The 15,622-nt window shown below is 36.4% G+C and overlaps 1 protein-coding gene across 1 annotated transcript in view; it reads left to right on the top strand.

The window, feature by feature from the left end:
* LOC128697399 (cyclic GMP-AMP synthase-like receptor) overlaps positions 1–15,622 on the top strand; it is an 81,118-nt gene that overhangs the window by 57,884 nt on the left and 7,612 nt on the right. The window contains exons 6-7 of the mRNA XM_070094219.1: positions 6,798–6,992; positions 9,395–9,532. Coding sequence (XP_069950320.1) covers positions 6,798–6,992; positions 9,395–9,532 — 333 coding nt within the window. The remainder of the gene's footprint in view (positions 1–6,797; positions 6,993–9,394; positions 9,533–15,622) is intronic.

Below are 15,622 nucleotides of genomic sequence, written 5' to 3'. Positions count from 1 at the left end.
GCATTTACTTCTCTTACAACCCCATCTATAAATATATTAAACAACCACGGTGACATCACACATCCTTGTCTAAGGCCTACTTTTACTGGGAAATAATTTCCCTTTTTCCTACATACTCTAACTTGAGCCTCACTATCCTCGTAAAAACTCTTCACTGCTTTCAGTAACCTACTTCCTACACCATACACCTGCAACATCTGCCACATTGCCCCCCTATCCACCCTGTCATACGCCTTTTCCAAATCCATAAATGCCACAAACACCTCTTTAGCCTTATCTAAATACTGTTCACTTATATGTTTCACTGTAAACACCTGGTCCACACACCCCCTGCCTTTCCTAAAGCCTCCTTGTTCATCTGCTATCCTATTTTCCGTCTTACTCTTAATTCTTTCAATAATAACTCTACCATACACTTTACCAGATATACTCAACAGACTTATCCCCCTATAATTTTTGCACTCTCTTTTGTCCCCTTTGCATTTATACAAAGGAACTATGCATGCTCTCTGCCAATCCCTAGGTACCTTACCCTCTTCCATACATTTATTAAATAATTGCACCAACCACTCCAAAACTATATCCCCACCTGCTTTTAACATTTTTATCTTTATCCCATCAATCCCGGCTGCCTTACCCCCTTTCATTTTACCTACTGCCTCACGAACTTCCCCCACACTCACAACTGGCTCTTCCTCACTCCTACAAGATGTTATTCCTCCTTGCCCTATACACGAAATCACAGTGGGAGAATAATGACACAATACACCAATGCTTCACACGGGATGGGAAAATTCTTGTTAGGAAAACAAATGTAGGTCAACTGTACACAATCACGAACGAGAATGATGTATCACGATTTCTCAGGGATACTAATCTTACAGAGAATAACTAAACAATGTCCAACCTAAAAAGCCTACGTAGTGTAGTGTATGTTTTGCTCCATTATTGTTCAAATTTCATTGTACAATCTCTTAGTAATTATATAATCAACTACCTCATTTTGTGATTTTACTAGTAAGCATAAGTCACCTTATGTAATTTTCTTATTTACTATTGTTCGCTTAAACATTAGCTGAATTGATACTTTCTCTGTCCATATTACTACCTCATATTTTTTTAAATACTATCAATTGATATTACTTACTAAAATTAATAATTATCATTTTTACTATAATTTCAATTTACTCTTAACATTTTTGACATTTAATAACCATTACTTGTCTAATTACCTTTACCTGTTTTAATACCACATTTACTAGCTTAGAGTACTCTTAATTACCTTGTGCTGCCATATAACCTCTAGTATAACTACCAGTGCAATATTGAATGAAATAAACATTACTTTTTCACTTTTTTGTAATCACTATTACTTACTAAAAATTTATTAAACACCATATTTACTACCAGTCAATTTTACTTTTGTACATTAAACATTATTTTATACTTCCCATAACATTTTGTTGCCAAATTTTCAAGTTTGTATATTCAACTCCAACCTTTATATTATCCTTTGTACCTGTGTACCTGTCCACCATCTTACTATCATATTATAACCAAGACATTACCCTGGTTATTTTTTACTAGTATTCTTTTGGTACTTTAATTGTGAATTATATTTTGTCAATTTACATCTAGTTATACTCCTGATCTTGTCAACAACCTATACCAGACCCTAGTGCAATTTGCAAGTACCATCTCAATTTGTATTTTTATATTATAAGTTTATATTATAATTCCTACTCTAAGATTGTTTTCATATCTTAGTGACTATATTGTGTGTGCAATTAGTGTATATTTCAATTATATTATTGTTCAAGGCCCTTAACTATCTTTTGCTAACTAATACCAACTACCTCATATATTTTTTTTTCTTTCTACTTTTTTTTTATTCTTTTGCTACCTCAACTTGTATATTTTATCTTGTCAATTTAAATCTAGTTATACTCTAATTCTTGTAAACAACTTATATAACACCTTAGTGCAATTACATTTGAGAGTCTTGTGCCTTTTTTATATTATTAGATTAAACTCAGTTGTACTATAGTCAGTACCAAATTCATTATATTAGACCATATAGCAATTACTAGTGAGAGACTGGTGCTATTTTTTAATTTGTATTGTTATATTATTAGATTAAATCTAGTTGTAATATAGCTCATTCTAGCTCAAAACATAGACTCCAGAAAAGTCATTGTATTAGACCTTAGTGCAATTATTTGATTACCACTTTATTGTTCACCACAACTTATATTAGTCCCTTTTATATTATAATTTTATATTATAATTCTAACTTTAAAGAATTACATTTAAAGTACTACGTACTATCATATTCCAAAGCTCCATTATTTGATCATCACTTTATTTGTTCACCACAAATTATTTTAGTCCCTTTTATATTGTCTCCTTTATTTTAGCTTTAAAAAACTACCTTAGCTCATTATTTTTACATTTGTTAAATAATTCAGGTGCTATTTTTTTAGCTTTAGAATATTTACTTTGTTTTATACTTAATTCTAACTATAGATTCACTACAAATCTTATGATTACAAGCATTGATCCTGATACCAACCTCTTATTTAATGACTTAAATGATTCAAACAGTTACTGTAATTACTACACAGCAGAACAATCAAAGGCACTTCTCAGAGCCAACAACAACATAACTATCTTTAACTATAATATCAGATCTTTAAGCAAGCATTACGATGACCTCCTAGCATTACTAAATTCCTTGCATGCCAATATGTCCATCATTACACTAACTGAAACCTGGCTAAAGCCTGATACTACAGATGTCTATGCCATTCCTGGTTACACAGCCATACACAACTGTAGGCCAGACCAACAAAGGGGTGGCACAGCTATATACTACTCAGACCAACTAGAATGTATCACTAATACCTGCACAAGGGATGAACATGGGGAATATATAATAGCTAAATTAAAATCCAAATACCTACAAAAACCTCTCACAGTGATAAACATCTACAGAGTTCCACAATCAAACATTAGCCAATTTAGTCAAAACCTAGGAAGTATGATAACTGATGCACGCATGAACAAAGATCATTTACTACTCTCAGGTGACTTCAGTATAAATCTCCTGCAAGACCACGACCCACACGTTACTGAATTCACAAACACAATGAGTAACTGCATGTTGCTACCAACAGTAACAAAACCTACAAGAGTTACGGAGACTAGTGTTTCCCTACTTGACCACATCTGGACCAACACCATATCCCCTTTAAAATCAGGCATAATTACAGATAATACCACAGACCACTACCCTACTTTCCTCATAACAACTCTTGGTAAAATACCCCAAGACACTACTAAAGTCACCTTCAGACTTCACAATGAGGCAGCCATTAATAACTTCACAACAGCAGTAACAAACATTGACTGGCACACTGAGCTAGAAATCTATACAGATATTGACGAATGTATTAATAATTTTTTAAAAAAGACCCAATACCTCTATAACAAGCACTGCCCTAAAAAAACTAAACAGATGACAGCTAAGAGACTGAACAGTCCCTGGCTAACACCCAGCATTCTCAAATCCATAAATACAAAACAGAATGGGTCACATAACCAGAGACCAAACAAAACGTTACTCGTCAATCCTAACCAGCCTGATAAGAAGGGCAAAAAAACTGTATTATGAGAACAGATTATCCTACTTACGAGGTGATATAAAAAAGACCTGGAAGACCCTATCAGAAATTCTGGGAACAAAAAAGATATCACGAAATAGCGAAATAAAATTAGCAAAATCAGATGAACCCCACCTCCCACCAACAGAAACAGCAAACAGACTCAATGATTTCTTCTCCACTATAGGACAAAACCTTGCCAAAAAAATCCCAAGCTCAGATACCCCACCAAATGACTACCTCACTGGCAACTACCCGAACACTCTGTTCCTAGCTCCGACTAACCCATACGAAGTCTCCCTTATTATCAACGCACTAAAAAACAAGGCAGGAGATTTAAATACCTTACCACCCTTTATATACAAAAAAGTGTCACAAGTACTATCACCAATCATTGCAACACTCTTTAACAAATCCATTGAATCCTCCACCTTCCCTACAGCTCTCAAAATAGCAAGGGTCACCCCGATCCATAAAGGAGGAGACCAAACAGAGTTGAATAACTATAGGCCAATGTCCAATTTACACCCTCTCTCAAAAATCTTCGAAAAATTAATTCATAAACGAATCTACTCCTACCTTATCTCCCAAAACATACTCAACCCCTGCCAATTTGGATTCAGGCCTAATAAAAATACTAATGATGCTATTATACACATGCTAGAACATATATACACTGCAATAGAGAAAAAAGAAGTCCCACTGGGGATCTTCATTGACTTACGTAAAGCTTTTGATACAGTTGACCATGACTTGCTCCACGTAAAATTGTCACACTATGGTATTAGAGGGCACTCCCTCAACTACCTCAAGTCATACCTCAGCAACAGAAGCCAATATGTGTACGCAAATGGGGCAAGCTCTTCCGCTCAACCAATTGCAGTTGGTGTCCCACAGGGAAGTGTCCTTGGCCCTCTTCTCTTTCTCCTATACATAAATGACCTACCAAATGCTTCGCAATTACTCAAACCCACACTTTTTGCAGATGACACTACATACGTATTCTCTCACCCGAGCCCAGTCACGCTAGCCAATACTGTAAACACCGAATTACAGAAAATATCTACCTGGATGAGGACTAACAAACTTACACTAAACATTGACAAAACCTACTTCATTCAGTTTGGTAACAGAGCTACAGATGTACCTCTTAACATAACGATAAACAGATCACCTATCACAAAGCTAACAGAGGGAAAATTCTTAGGAATCCACCTCGATAATAGACTCAAATTTCATACACATATACAACAAATTTCTAAGAAAATTTCCAAGACTGTAGGCATACTATCGAAGATACGGTACTATGTTCCACAGTCAGCCCTCCTGGCCCTTTATCACTCTCTTATTTACCCCTATCTCACCTATGGAATTTGTGCATGGGGCTCAACAACAATTAACCATCTCAGACCACTAATTACCCAACAAAAGGCTGCAGTTAGAATGATAACAAATTCTCACTACAGGCAGCACACTCCACCAATATTCAAAACACTCAACCTACTCACCATACAAAACATCCATACTTATTACTGCACCTATTACATACATAGAACACTTAACTCTGATATTAACCCTCCCCTTAAACATCTCCTTGCCAACCTCAACAGGACACATGACCATAACACAAGGCACAGATCACTCTTTGATGTTCCTCGTGTCCATCTCACGCTATGCAAAAACTCAATGCATATAAAAGGCCCTAAAATCTGGAATTCATTACCTGTAAATATAAAAGAAACACTACCTGTTTATAAATTCAAGTCTCTTCTCAAAGATCACTTACTCACTCAAAACCAAATAAATACTGAATAACTGAACCTTATAAATTGTATATCCTATATGTTACTCACAATTATATCACACAAATGTTAAACCTAGGACCCAATCCAACTTTGTTATTTTTTTTAAATACACTACCTAACAGAATACTCCATTCGACTGAATGTACAACAATGCATGCAATCATATGACCTGTCTTTGTAATACTCATTTGTGCTTTATAGTTATCTGTTTACAATAATGTTTTATCACTGATTTCATCATCGCTTAGTTAATCTTAAGTTAATTTTAAGCCAGCCCGTAATGCTATGCATATAAGTGGCTTTGGCATGCTGCTCTTACCTGTATTTTTTTGTTCCTCTGTATGTATGCTAAAATTACTAAATAAATAAATAAATAAATTTAATAATTCCTCAAAATATTCCCTCCATCTTCCCAATACCTCAAACTCTCCATTTAATAACTCTTCTCTTCTATTTTTAACTGACAAATCCATTTGTTCTCTAGGCTTCCTTAACATGTTAATCTCACTCCAAAACTTTTTCTTATTTTCAACAAAATTTGTTGATAACATCTCACTCTCTCATTTGCTCTCTTTTTACATTGCTTCACCACTCTCTTAACCTCTCTCTTTTTCTCCATATACTCTTCCCTCCTTGTATCACTTCTACTTTGTAAAAACTTCTCATATGCTAACTTTTTCTCCCTTACTGCTCTCTTTACATCATCATTCCACCAATCGCTCCTCTTCCCTCCCGCACCCACTTTCCTGTAACCACAAACTTCTGCTGAACTCTCTAACACTACATTTTTAAACCTACCCCATACCTCTTCGACCCCATTGCCTATGCTCTCATTAGCCCATCTATCCTCCAATAGCTGTTTATATCTTACCTCTTTTAGTTTATTAACCTTCATCTCTCTCTTCCCTGATGCTTCTATTCTCCTTGTATCCCATCTACATTTTACTCTCAGTGTAGCTACAACTAGAAAGTGATCTGATATATCTGTGGCCCCTCTATAAACATGTACATCCTGAAGTCTACTCAACAGTCTTTTATCTACCAATACATAATCCAACAAACTACTGTCATTTCGCCCTACATCATATCTTGTATATATATATATATATATATATATATATATATATATATATATATATATATATATATATATATATATATATATATATATATATATATATATATATACACTTCTCTCTCCTATGTGCAGGTTATTTGTGCATATACATGTAATGCCGATTAGAAGCTGCTATTTTAAATTTGTATTTGGATATCAAAAAGACTTTGAAGATTGTGTTTTTCTAGCAATTTATAACGAAAATAATTTCAGTTAAAAGTTGGGGTCCATATCTGGTTCCTTTACATCAGCTGCCGAGGCAACTACAAGACTACGTCACTACACTGGAAAGTAATGGTACTCCCATTTATTTCTTCTCTCCTGCAGCACCAGGAAACTTTGAAAATAAACATCGTCTCTGCAACATTGCTTTTTCCATGCTGGAGAAAGATTTTTTAAAGAAAAACAGTGAGTTCTTGTGTTTGCAATATTTTTTTAATACATTAGGAAAATCATGTATATGTTAATTACTCCAGGAGATAGACAAGACTAGATCACCAATTTGAGGAACTGTGATTTTCAGTTAACTTTAAGATCATAAATAGAGAAGATCATTACTGTAGTTCTGTTTGCCTATACTATGCAGGTTCTTCTTTAAACAAACACTTTTCGCTCGTAAATGTGTTCAACTTACTTTTAAAGCCAATTAAACATTTCTTATAGCCTTTCTAAGTTTAAATGTATCCAACTTGAACCCACTGTTACAAGCACCCTCTTGCTTAAATAACCTCAACATTCTAAGTTAGGTAATACTAATGATGTATTAACCTTTGGATTCCTGTTTGTATAATTCTTGATATTAATTCAAACAGCTGGTCATCTTTATTACTTACGCTGCTGTTTAGGCTTCACTCAGTTTTCTTTTTATGTATTAATAAGCACGTATGAGGGTTTCAACACATGAGATGTGTATTAGACTTCGTTTCAGCCTCCATCAGAAGAATATGGTAAGACCAAATTATGTAAATGTTAACTTTTATCTTCGCCATAAACACATCACACAGACACAGAGATAAAGGAGTATTCAGCAAAGCAAATCCTGTTGAAAATGGTACAAAATACCGATAAGTTGGAGATTAAGTCATGTGTAACAGTTGGGAATCTTTATTGATGGAACGTTTCGCCTACACATTAGGTTTCTTCAGTCAAATACAGAGGAAGCAGGTGTAGTAGTGAAATAAAGATGATGTAATTAGTCCATCAACCTTGGAGAAAAAAGATTTGAGGTGGCCATTCCCTCAGCCTGGAGAAGAGTTCAGCTCCATGGTCTGGAACGATATCGTTCCAGACCCCTGAAAAAGCTTGGTCATCAAGCATACCAATGTCTTAATAAAGTGCCCATTTTGCTTTCGTGTATTTTGCAACTTGTCGGTATTGTATACTACTTACGCCCAATTTGCCTACTCCTGAGGTCAGACTTATTGGACGATAGTATAGACTTATCTCATGACTTGGAAATAGGAATTACATTATCCATCTTCCGCATCTCCTGCACGACACCCGTTTGTAGTCATATATTGAAGAGGTAAGTTAGCGCCTCACTAAATTCAATCGTGCACTCTTAAGTATCCTTGAGAGAACAGATCAACGGGTTTTGGGGACTTGTTTTCCTTTAATCGGTTCTCTTGTTTAATAACCATGTCCCAAGTGTTGTGATTACTTTTCTACAGGCTCTTTAAAATCAGTAATTTTGAAATATAGTTTGTCTTGTGTGAGGACCGAAATGAAATAATTATTAAAATGATAACAAACTTCCCCTCCCCCCACAATCTGCCATGGGCACTTGAAAGAATCTTTTCAGATTTGCCTTGGATTAGATTGCAATTTTAGACTCATAGTCTCGTTTAACTTTTCTTATACCTTTTGTTTTTAATTTGAATATACTGATTTTTAGAGTGATCATATCCTCGTTTGATGTTCATGAAAATTCCTCTATTCTTTCCCATGAGACTTTTCAATCTCTTCTGCATCCATTTGGGATCATTTTTATTTGATTTAATTTCTCTGTGGGGAATATATGTGCTCTGAGCAACTTGCACATTTCTTAGATTTTTTTTAGATTTTGCCACCGAAGTGGCTAGTTTATTGCGCGCCCCACATCCATCCTGTGGACGGTAGCGTAAGAGCATATGGATACATAAAAGGCCTAGGAACTAGGCCCCGAAAGGGTTAACAGGTGTACATTTGGATTTATATTTACATATCTACAGTTCACGTATTTGTTACAAGCAAATTTAGTATATCTAGTATCTTATTTTCATTAATAAGATATCTTGACATGTCACATAGGTTATTATAATGTCTATCTCTATATTCCTCAATAAGCGGCCAATTTCTTAGAAGACTATCAAATTGACATTTCTCTTCGTTACTGTTTGTAAGTTCGTAGATAAAATCACTAGGTTACCGAAGTCCATATAATCTGCAGTGATAACCTTGGCAGCTAGAGTCTCGACTAAAGACCAGGTGAAACCTATAAACACGTGAAATAAACACAATAGTCTCCTTGCACTTTCTTCCTCTATTCCTCTGAATGTATATACAGTAGGTACATATACATCTCCCTATTTCTAATCTTCACTTTCATTAATATATAGATTTCACTTCATGTCTTTTTTCCCAAAACGATATTTCTTTCTTTAAAACATTTATATTTTCTGTTTGAACTCCTCAGTCCAATAATTTATTTCATCTTCGTCTATTAAACCATTATGTACCAAAGATCCTCTGCTCATTTGTCAACTGTTTGACGTTTCTCAGTGATCCAATGAATATGAGTTTATTAAAGACGCATAAATCTTGCATTTCAGTTGACATTCGAGACATGGTTCGACTGGTGAAGCTGGTTGGAGTAGTTCTTGAATGGCCTCAGAAATATGGTCTTAAGGCCTTCCACATCAAGCGTCTCGCTCTCAAGTTCTCTGATCAGTTGAAGCAGAAATCAAAATGTATGTTTAAAAAGGTTTTGTTTATTAAAAGCACATCAAAGTTATTTTTTATTAAATATTTTCCAGACTTTTTTAACCTACAAATTCATTTTGTTTGAGTTAAGAGGAAAGAAGCTGCAGAACGTTCATCGTTAAAATTACAGTGGTCCCTCGCTTTTCGTAGTTCTCGGCAATCGAAAATTTCGCCAATCATAGGGGTATTTTCATATATACATGGACTCGCTTTTCATAGGTTGACTCACGAATAGTAGTTCGTCCAGGACGCTTACGCACGGTGTGAGCCAGGGAGGCCTCCCTACCCAGCCAGTCTGGCATTGTTTACCAGTGAGTGAAGGTCCCCTCAAGTGCTCCTATGAAATATTTCATAATATTCCACTCATTTTAGTGCTTGCAAGTACTAAATAAGCTACCATGGCTCCAAAGAAAGCTCCTAGTGATAAAGAAGGTGAGAAATATGTAGTGACAAAGTCTTGTACCATTTTAGGGAAGTGTTAAAGAGATGCCAGAAACAGAGCTCTCTCCACAGTTACTTTGCAAGAGAGGACTAGAGTGACTCTCAAGGTGGTCCTAGTGGCATTAAGAAACAGAGAAGAGAAGCAACCCCAGAGAAGCAATTGGTACCCGAGGTGTTGCTGGAAGGGGATTCCCCTTCCAAACTGTAAACAATCCAATCTCTCTCCTCCTCCAGTCTCCCATACACTAAGAAGAATATCTAATAAAGGTAAGTGTTATGCTGTTAATGTTTCATTCATCATTTCCCATTGTATTGTTTATGTACTACATGTATATTTCATGTAAAATTTTTTTTTGTTTTAATACTTCTGAGTGTCAGAAACGGATTAATTGTATTTACATTATTTCTTATGGGAAAAATTGATTCACAAATCGTAAATTTCGTTTATGGTAGCTCCTCTAGGAACGGAGTAATTACGAAAAACGAGGGACCACTGTATTTTATTATTAGAGTAAAGAAAGGGCTATACATTCATAGTAATGAATGCTGAAGTTCTGAGCATTGAAAGTGCACATAATGTTTCGTTTTTATGACCGGATTAACGAGGGATTAACACTTTAGGTGCCCCGTGGCCTGGTGGCAAAAGCTCTCGCTTCACACGGTGAGGGTCCGGGTTCGATTCCCGGCGAAGAGGTGGATAAATTGGCCATGTTTCCTTACACCTATTGTCTATGTTCACTCATCAGTAATAATGGGTACCTGGGTGCTAGTGGAGTAGTGTGGGTCGCATCCTGGGACAAAACTGACCTAATTTGCGGGAAATGTTCAGAATAAGCGGCTTTCTATATAGTAGTATGTCATTGATGTCAGCTAGGACTGTATATGTGGAAATTATTTTGGGCTACCAAAATATTCCACGAAACGTTTTATAGTTTAAGCTTCACAAGCCCTTAATATACCCACTTACATAGCATTTGTACATAATATTTGTATTTCTAGGAAGATTTACGTAGTTACACAAAGTAGAAAATAAACTTAGGAATTATTAACACAGTTTTAGGACCTAAAATAAGATTAGGTTTGCTATAGTAGAATTAGTTAGAGAACTGACAGTTTTAAATTCGAATGAAGTCAGAAGACGCCAGCTAGAGCAGTTGAAGTTCGGATTCCATCGCGAGTAGGAGTGACGCGTAAACAGCCAGGAAACCTGCCTAACTTACTTGGGTAGCACTACTAGAACAACGAAGCTTCCTCAAACACCGAGGATACCTACTAGTATCCAGACAAACCCCAACGAACTGATTACATTTCTTTCAGCATTATTGGTCAATTTTTCTGCTGAAATATGGTGAGAACATTTGCTGGGAGATTTTGGTGGATGTACAGAAACCCGTAATTACTGAGGTACGAGAGTATGTAAGTGTAGCCTTCCCTTCAAGTAAGTTAACTTGCCTTGTACAGTTAGGTATTACATAACATCTCAGTAGTGTGGAATTTTGTTGCATGAACCACTGGCGTGCCTGAGTTAATATCTCGGGATGTCTGTCAACAGTTTTAGTTAAACTTATTGCACGCTATGAGACAGTTCGCACAAAAATCCACAGCATAGCTTGTACATGTATATGTCATGTAGTAAATAAAGATATTATTATTATTATTATTATTATTATTATTATTATTATTATTATTATTATTATTATTATTATTATCATTATTATCATCATCATCATCATCATCATCATCATCATCATCATCATCATCATCATCATCATCATCATCATCATCATCATCATCATCATCATCATCATCATTATTATTATTATTATTATTATTATACAGAAGAGTGGTCAAAAGGCGTTATAAATATCCTGAAGAGAGTAACTAAAATCCGTTTAAGTAGTGAGTTAGGTAATAGCAAAATAGTATAGTATACGTGATAAGAAGTCTAGAAAGAAAATAGATGAACTCTTAAAAATCCAATAGAAATTATTTTGGTGCCATTTGATATAAAATTATGTTTTAAATCGCATTTCTAAAATCATCATCAATTCACTTTGGGGAAAATTATTAAAGGAATTTAAATGAAGGTCCTTTCAAGGTTGTTTGTCTTATTTTCGGTCAAATGAATTAAGGGCAAGATATTGCTTTTATCCACATTTTTATGTCCCCAGAACATCAGTTCTGTCATCAATGACCTTAACAGGATCAGTGATGATTCACTCGACATTATGCACACGCAATTGCACATTTTAAATTACTTTTTTTTTTGACAAGAACAGTGATTTGTGCCATTTGGATTCTTTCCTGTTTGTCTGCATTTACAATGTATACATTTTAGGACCTTTGATGGTGCTGTATATTTATCAGTGACGATGGATTGAAAGGATCCATTGGCCTCCTTTCAATCCTACACACGGCTTTCTATGCTGTCAATGCAGATCTTGCCATCTCACAACCAGGATGTCGACACATAAGCTGAGAAAGTGGGCTGCATGATCAATAAGTGGTAACCCATGTAGTTCCATCCTGTTACTCTGGACCATAATTTTTACTTATATCTGGCATCTCTCAGAGTATTTTGGACACTATTTTGAAATTGGCATCTCTTGAAATTACCGATTTCTGACCACTTTATTGGGCAGTTTAAATAGGTAAATGGGCGGTTTCTTGTACTCAATCGACAGAATAGAAAGAATACTAGCGAAATAGCTCTGAGTTTGGGAGACTGGAACAATGGAATGGTCCAAACTTCCTACTTCCTTTATAAAGTAATTCAAAAAAATGTATTCCAGCATCACCAACCTCCACTCTTGTCTTGCATGTTGATGGTAGCTGACAAAACTTGTACATCTGAGGACTTCTTTAGTTGTCTCATTAAGTATATCTTTCCATGACCATATCTTGTTGACGTAGTGTCACAGCACTGCCGTAAGCTTCCTTAATGCTGTATATTTGTCCTGACTCTTGAGTGTCTACTTTCTTTCCCGAGCAAAATATCAACCAAACAAGTTTCCCAGAAATGAAACAACAAGGAACATTTGTTTTCTGCATATTACGTGTGTGTTTGGTAGCGGAAATGAATGATAAGACTTCGGAGGCTTCTTACTTTATCTGCGGCTCGTGGTACACAGGCAGTGTGTTTTAATGAGCCGACTTGATAGATGCCCTGGCGGGTTTTAAGACCCAGTCCACTTCTAGTTCCTTCAGTTATTCTTTGTCTAACACATGTGTGTCTTGTACATAGACCTGTAATCTTGAGCTACTTCATCAACTGTCTCAGAATGTGCTCCCATCTTTTACACTCGGAGGAGCCTTGTGGAATCAACTCGTACATTTACCTCAGAGAAGTGGCAAAAAAATTATTGTGAGAACCTCCCTTTATCAGACAATCCTCGGAGAGTGCGGGCGATGGCTGTACCTCTCAACGTGATTTAAAAGCTTTATCGGTCGGGTTTTCTTATGATCTTCCCTAATTCATCTAACTGAAAATCAAACAACATAACCAAATCTTCTAATTTTTGGCCTCTCCTACTGCACTAAACTAACGCTGTGAAGTTAAGAGATGATTGAGGCCTGGTCTCAGACCGGGCCGCGGGGACGTTCACCCCCGAAACCATCTCCAAGTAAACTCAAGGTAACCTGGAATATTGATGGGGAAGCGTTAAACAGGTAGTGGTCATCCTCTCCTGAGGAAACGGGTACCTCCAGTTTTTGGGACAGAAGTCTTTTCCAGCATCAAAGAATCCTTCCTCTCTCTCTCTCTCTCTCTCTCTCTCTCTCTCTCTCTCTCTCTCTCTCTCTCTCTCTCTCTCTCTCTCTCTCTCTCTCTCTCTCTCTCCCATGAAAGGATATGTTTGGATGGCACTCACACCATCCTGAATAATGTCTGGGTGGAATCACAAATTCATTTTGCTATGCAATTATATGTTAATATTGAAAATATATGTGTAACATTATAATGTCTATTTTAATACAAAAAATGGAAGTTTAACAGGAGCTTGCAATGTTGCAGAAAAGAGGAGGAATTCCTAGCAAATACGATCAGAGGAAGCGTCTTTGCTGGAATGAGGCAGAGAGGCTAGAGGCAGTAAGTGCCCCCAGGCATGACAATAGCCAGAAAGATTGAATATTGTAGCGTTAGAAGACAGTCAGGACACAAGCATTGATATTGTTCTAATAGCCTAACGAACATAGCATTAGAATTGACAATTATAAAATATTCGGTCAGACGACGATTTGATATAGCTGACTTTACATACCAAATATAAAATGTCTGTCCACACCTCTAGAAAACAGGTCCATGTAAAAGGACTCATTTAAGGGGAGACATCTGTAGTTTATCCTAACGAATATGGCCATAGTTTATCTATCCCACAAGATTATGAGGCAGACAGGGAACGAGCAGAAACAGGCTGTAATTATTTGATGTGAATTTACAGCACTTAAGACAATCCAATGCACTCGTATAAGAGTCCGATTTTAGCCAAGGGGAACAAGGGACAATGACTGGCTTCCAACTAATTTGCTGAGTTATTGCAGGCTAATGTTGTTGAAAATCGCACTGGATTCCTGGGCATTTCGTACTGAATAGTAATGTGATATCCTGACGTCTAGAGATTTGCCAGTCTGTTCCACATAAGATAAGTTGCAACCATTACAACCAATTCTGTAGATACCACCAACACACTGTTGAGGAGAATTCTTTATCAGAGTGCTTCTAACAGTTTGTGAATTCTTAAAAACTACTTGTATGTTAAATCTTTTAAGGGTATTCAGCAGGACAGATATTACACAGGCCCGTGAACCTGGTCATAATGGGATTAAAGTGGAGCAAAGAAAACTGAACAATAGTATATGACTTGCATTTTCCTTCACCAGATATGAAATGCAAGTATTTACAAGTATGTACACTTATGCATAGTGGTGGAAACAGTAAATGTACAACATGGTGACAAAAGACGGCAAAACCAAGTCCCGGCAAATCTGTCAATTCGCTTGGCACAAGTGAACCACGTTGCTTCAGCTTTGGCGGCCTTGTCTGTTATTGGTCGATGATCATTAAATCCTTAGCACCTGGTTCGGTGGTCGGGAGGCAGCCTATATGGGACTGTGACATACATTGAATTAAATTGTAACATACTCATAACATGCCACAACAGATAAATTCTTATTGTATAAGAGGACAAGCACATTCTTCATTCAGCTCTGTGATAAGTTTTCCTAGTTTCCAGCAAAGCAAATTCTGCGAACTCCTTAGAGTACCGAAGTTTCATGGCATTGCCAAATATTTTCCTAATTGACAGTCATAATAAATGACTGTCAATGAAAAAACGACTTAATCTGAATTCATAGACTATATGGCTTTGAGATAAGTAACAATAGATTTACTGCTAAAGCTCCTGGGCTGAAGGAAGGGGTTCAGTTGGGTTACAGTTGGTGCATCTGACAGAATGTACAGAAATACTGTTTCCGAAGTCTGATAGCTGAGGTGGTCGAATGTTGGACCTGGAGTATACTTGGATGGTGTTTCAAGGGCCAGCGCCCCCGCTGCCCTGTCCAAGACCAGGCCTCGTGGTGGATCAGGGCCTGATCAACTAGGCTGTTACTGCTGGCCACACATAAACTAACTTACGAAC

Source organism: Cherax quadricarinatus, chromosome 44 (assembly GCF_038502225.1).
Source record: "Cherax quadricarinatus isolate ZL_2023a chromosome 44, ASM3850222v1, whole genome shotgun sequence".
Lineage (NCBI taxonomy): Eukaryota > Metazoa > Arthropoda > Malacostraca > Decapoda > Parastacidae > Cherax > Cherax quadricarinatus.
Note: the sequence above shows the minus strand (reverse complement) of the source record. Positions and strands in the feature narration are given on the sequence as shown.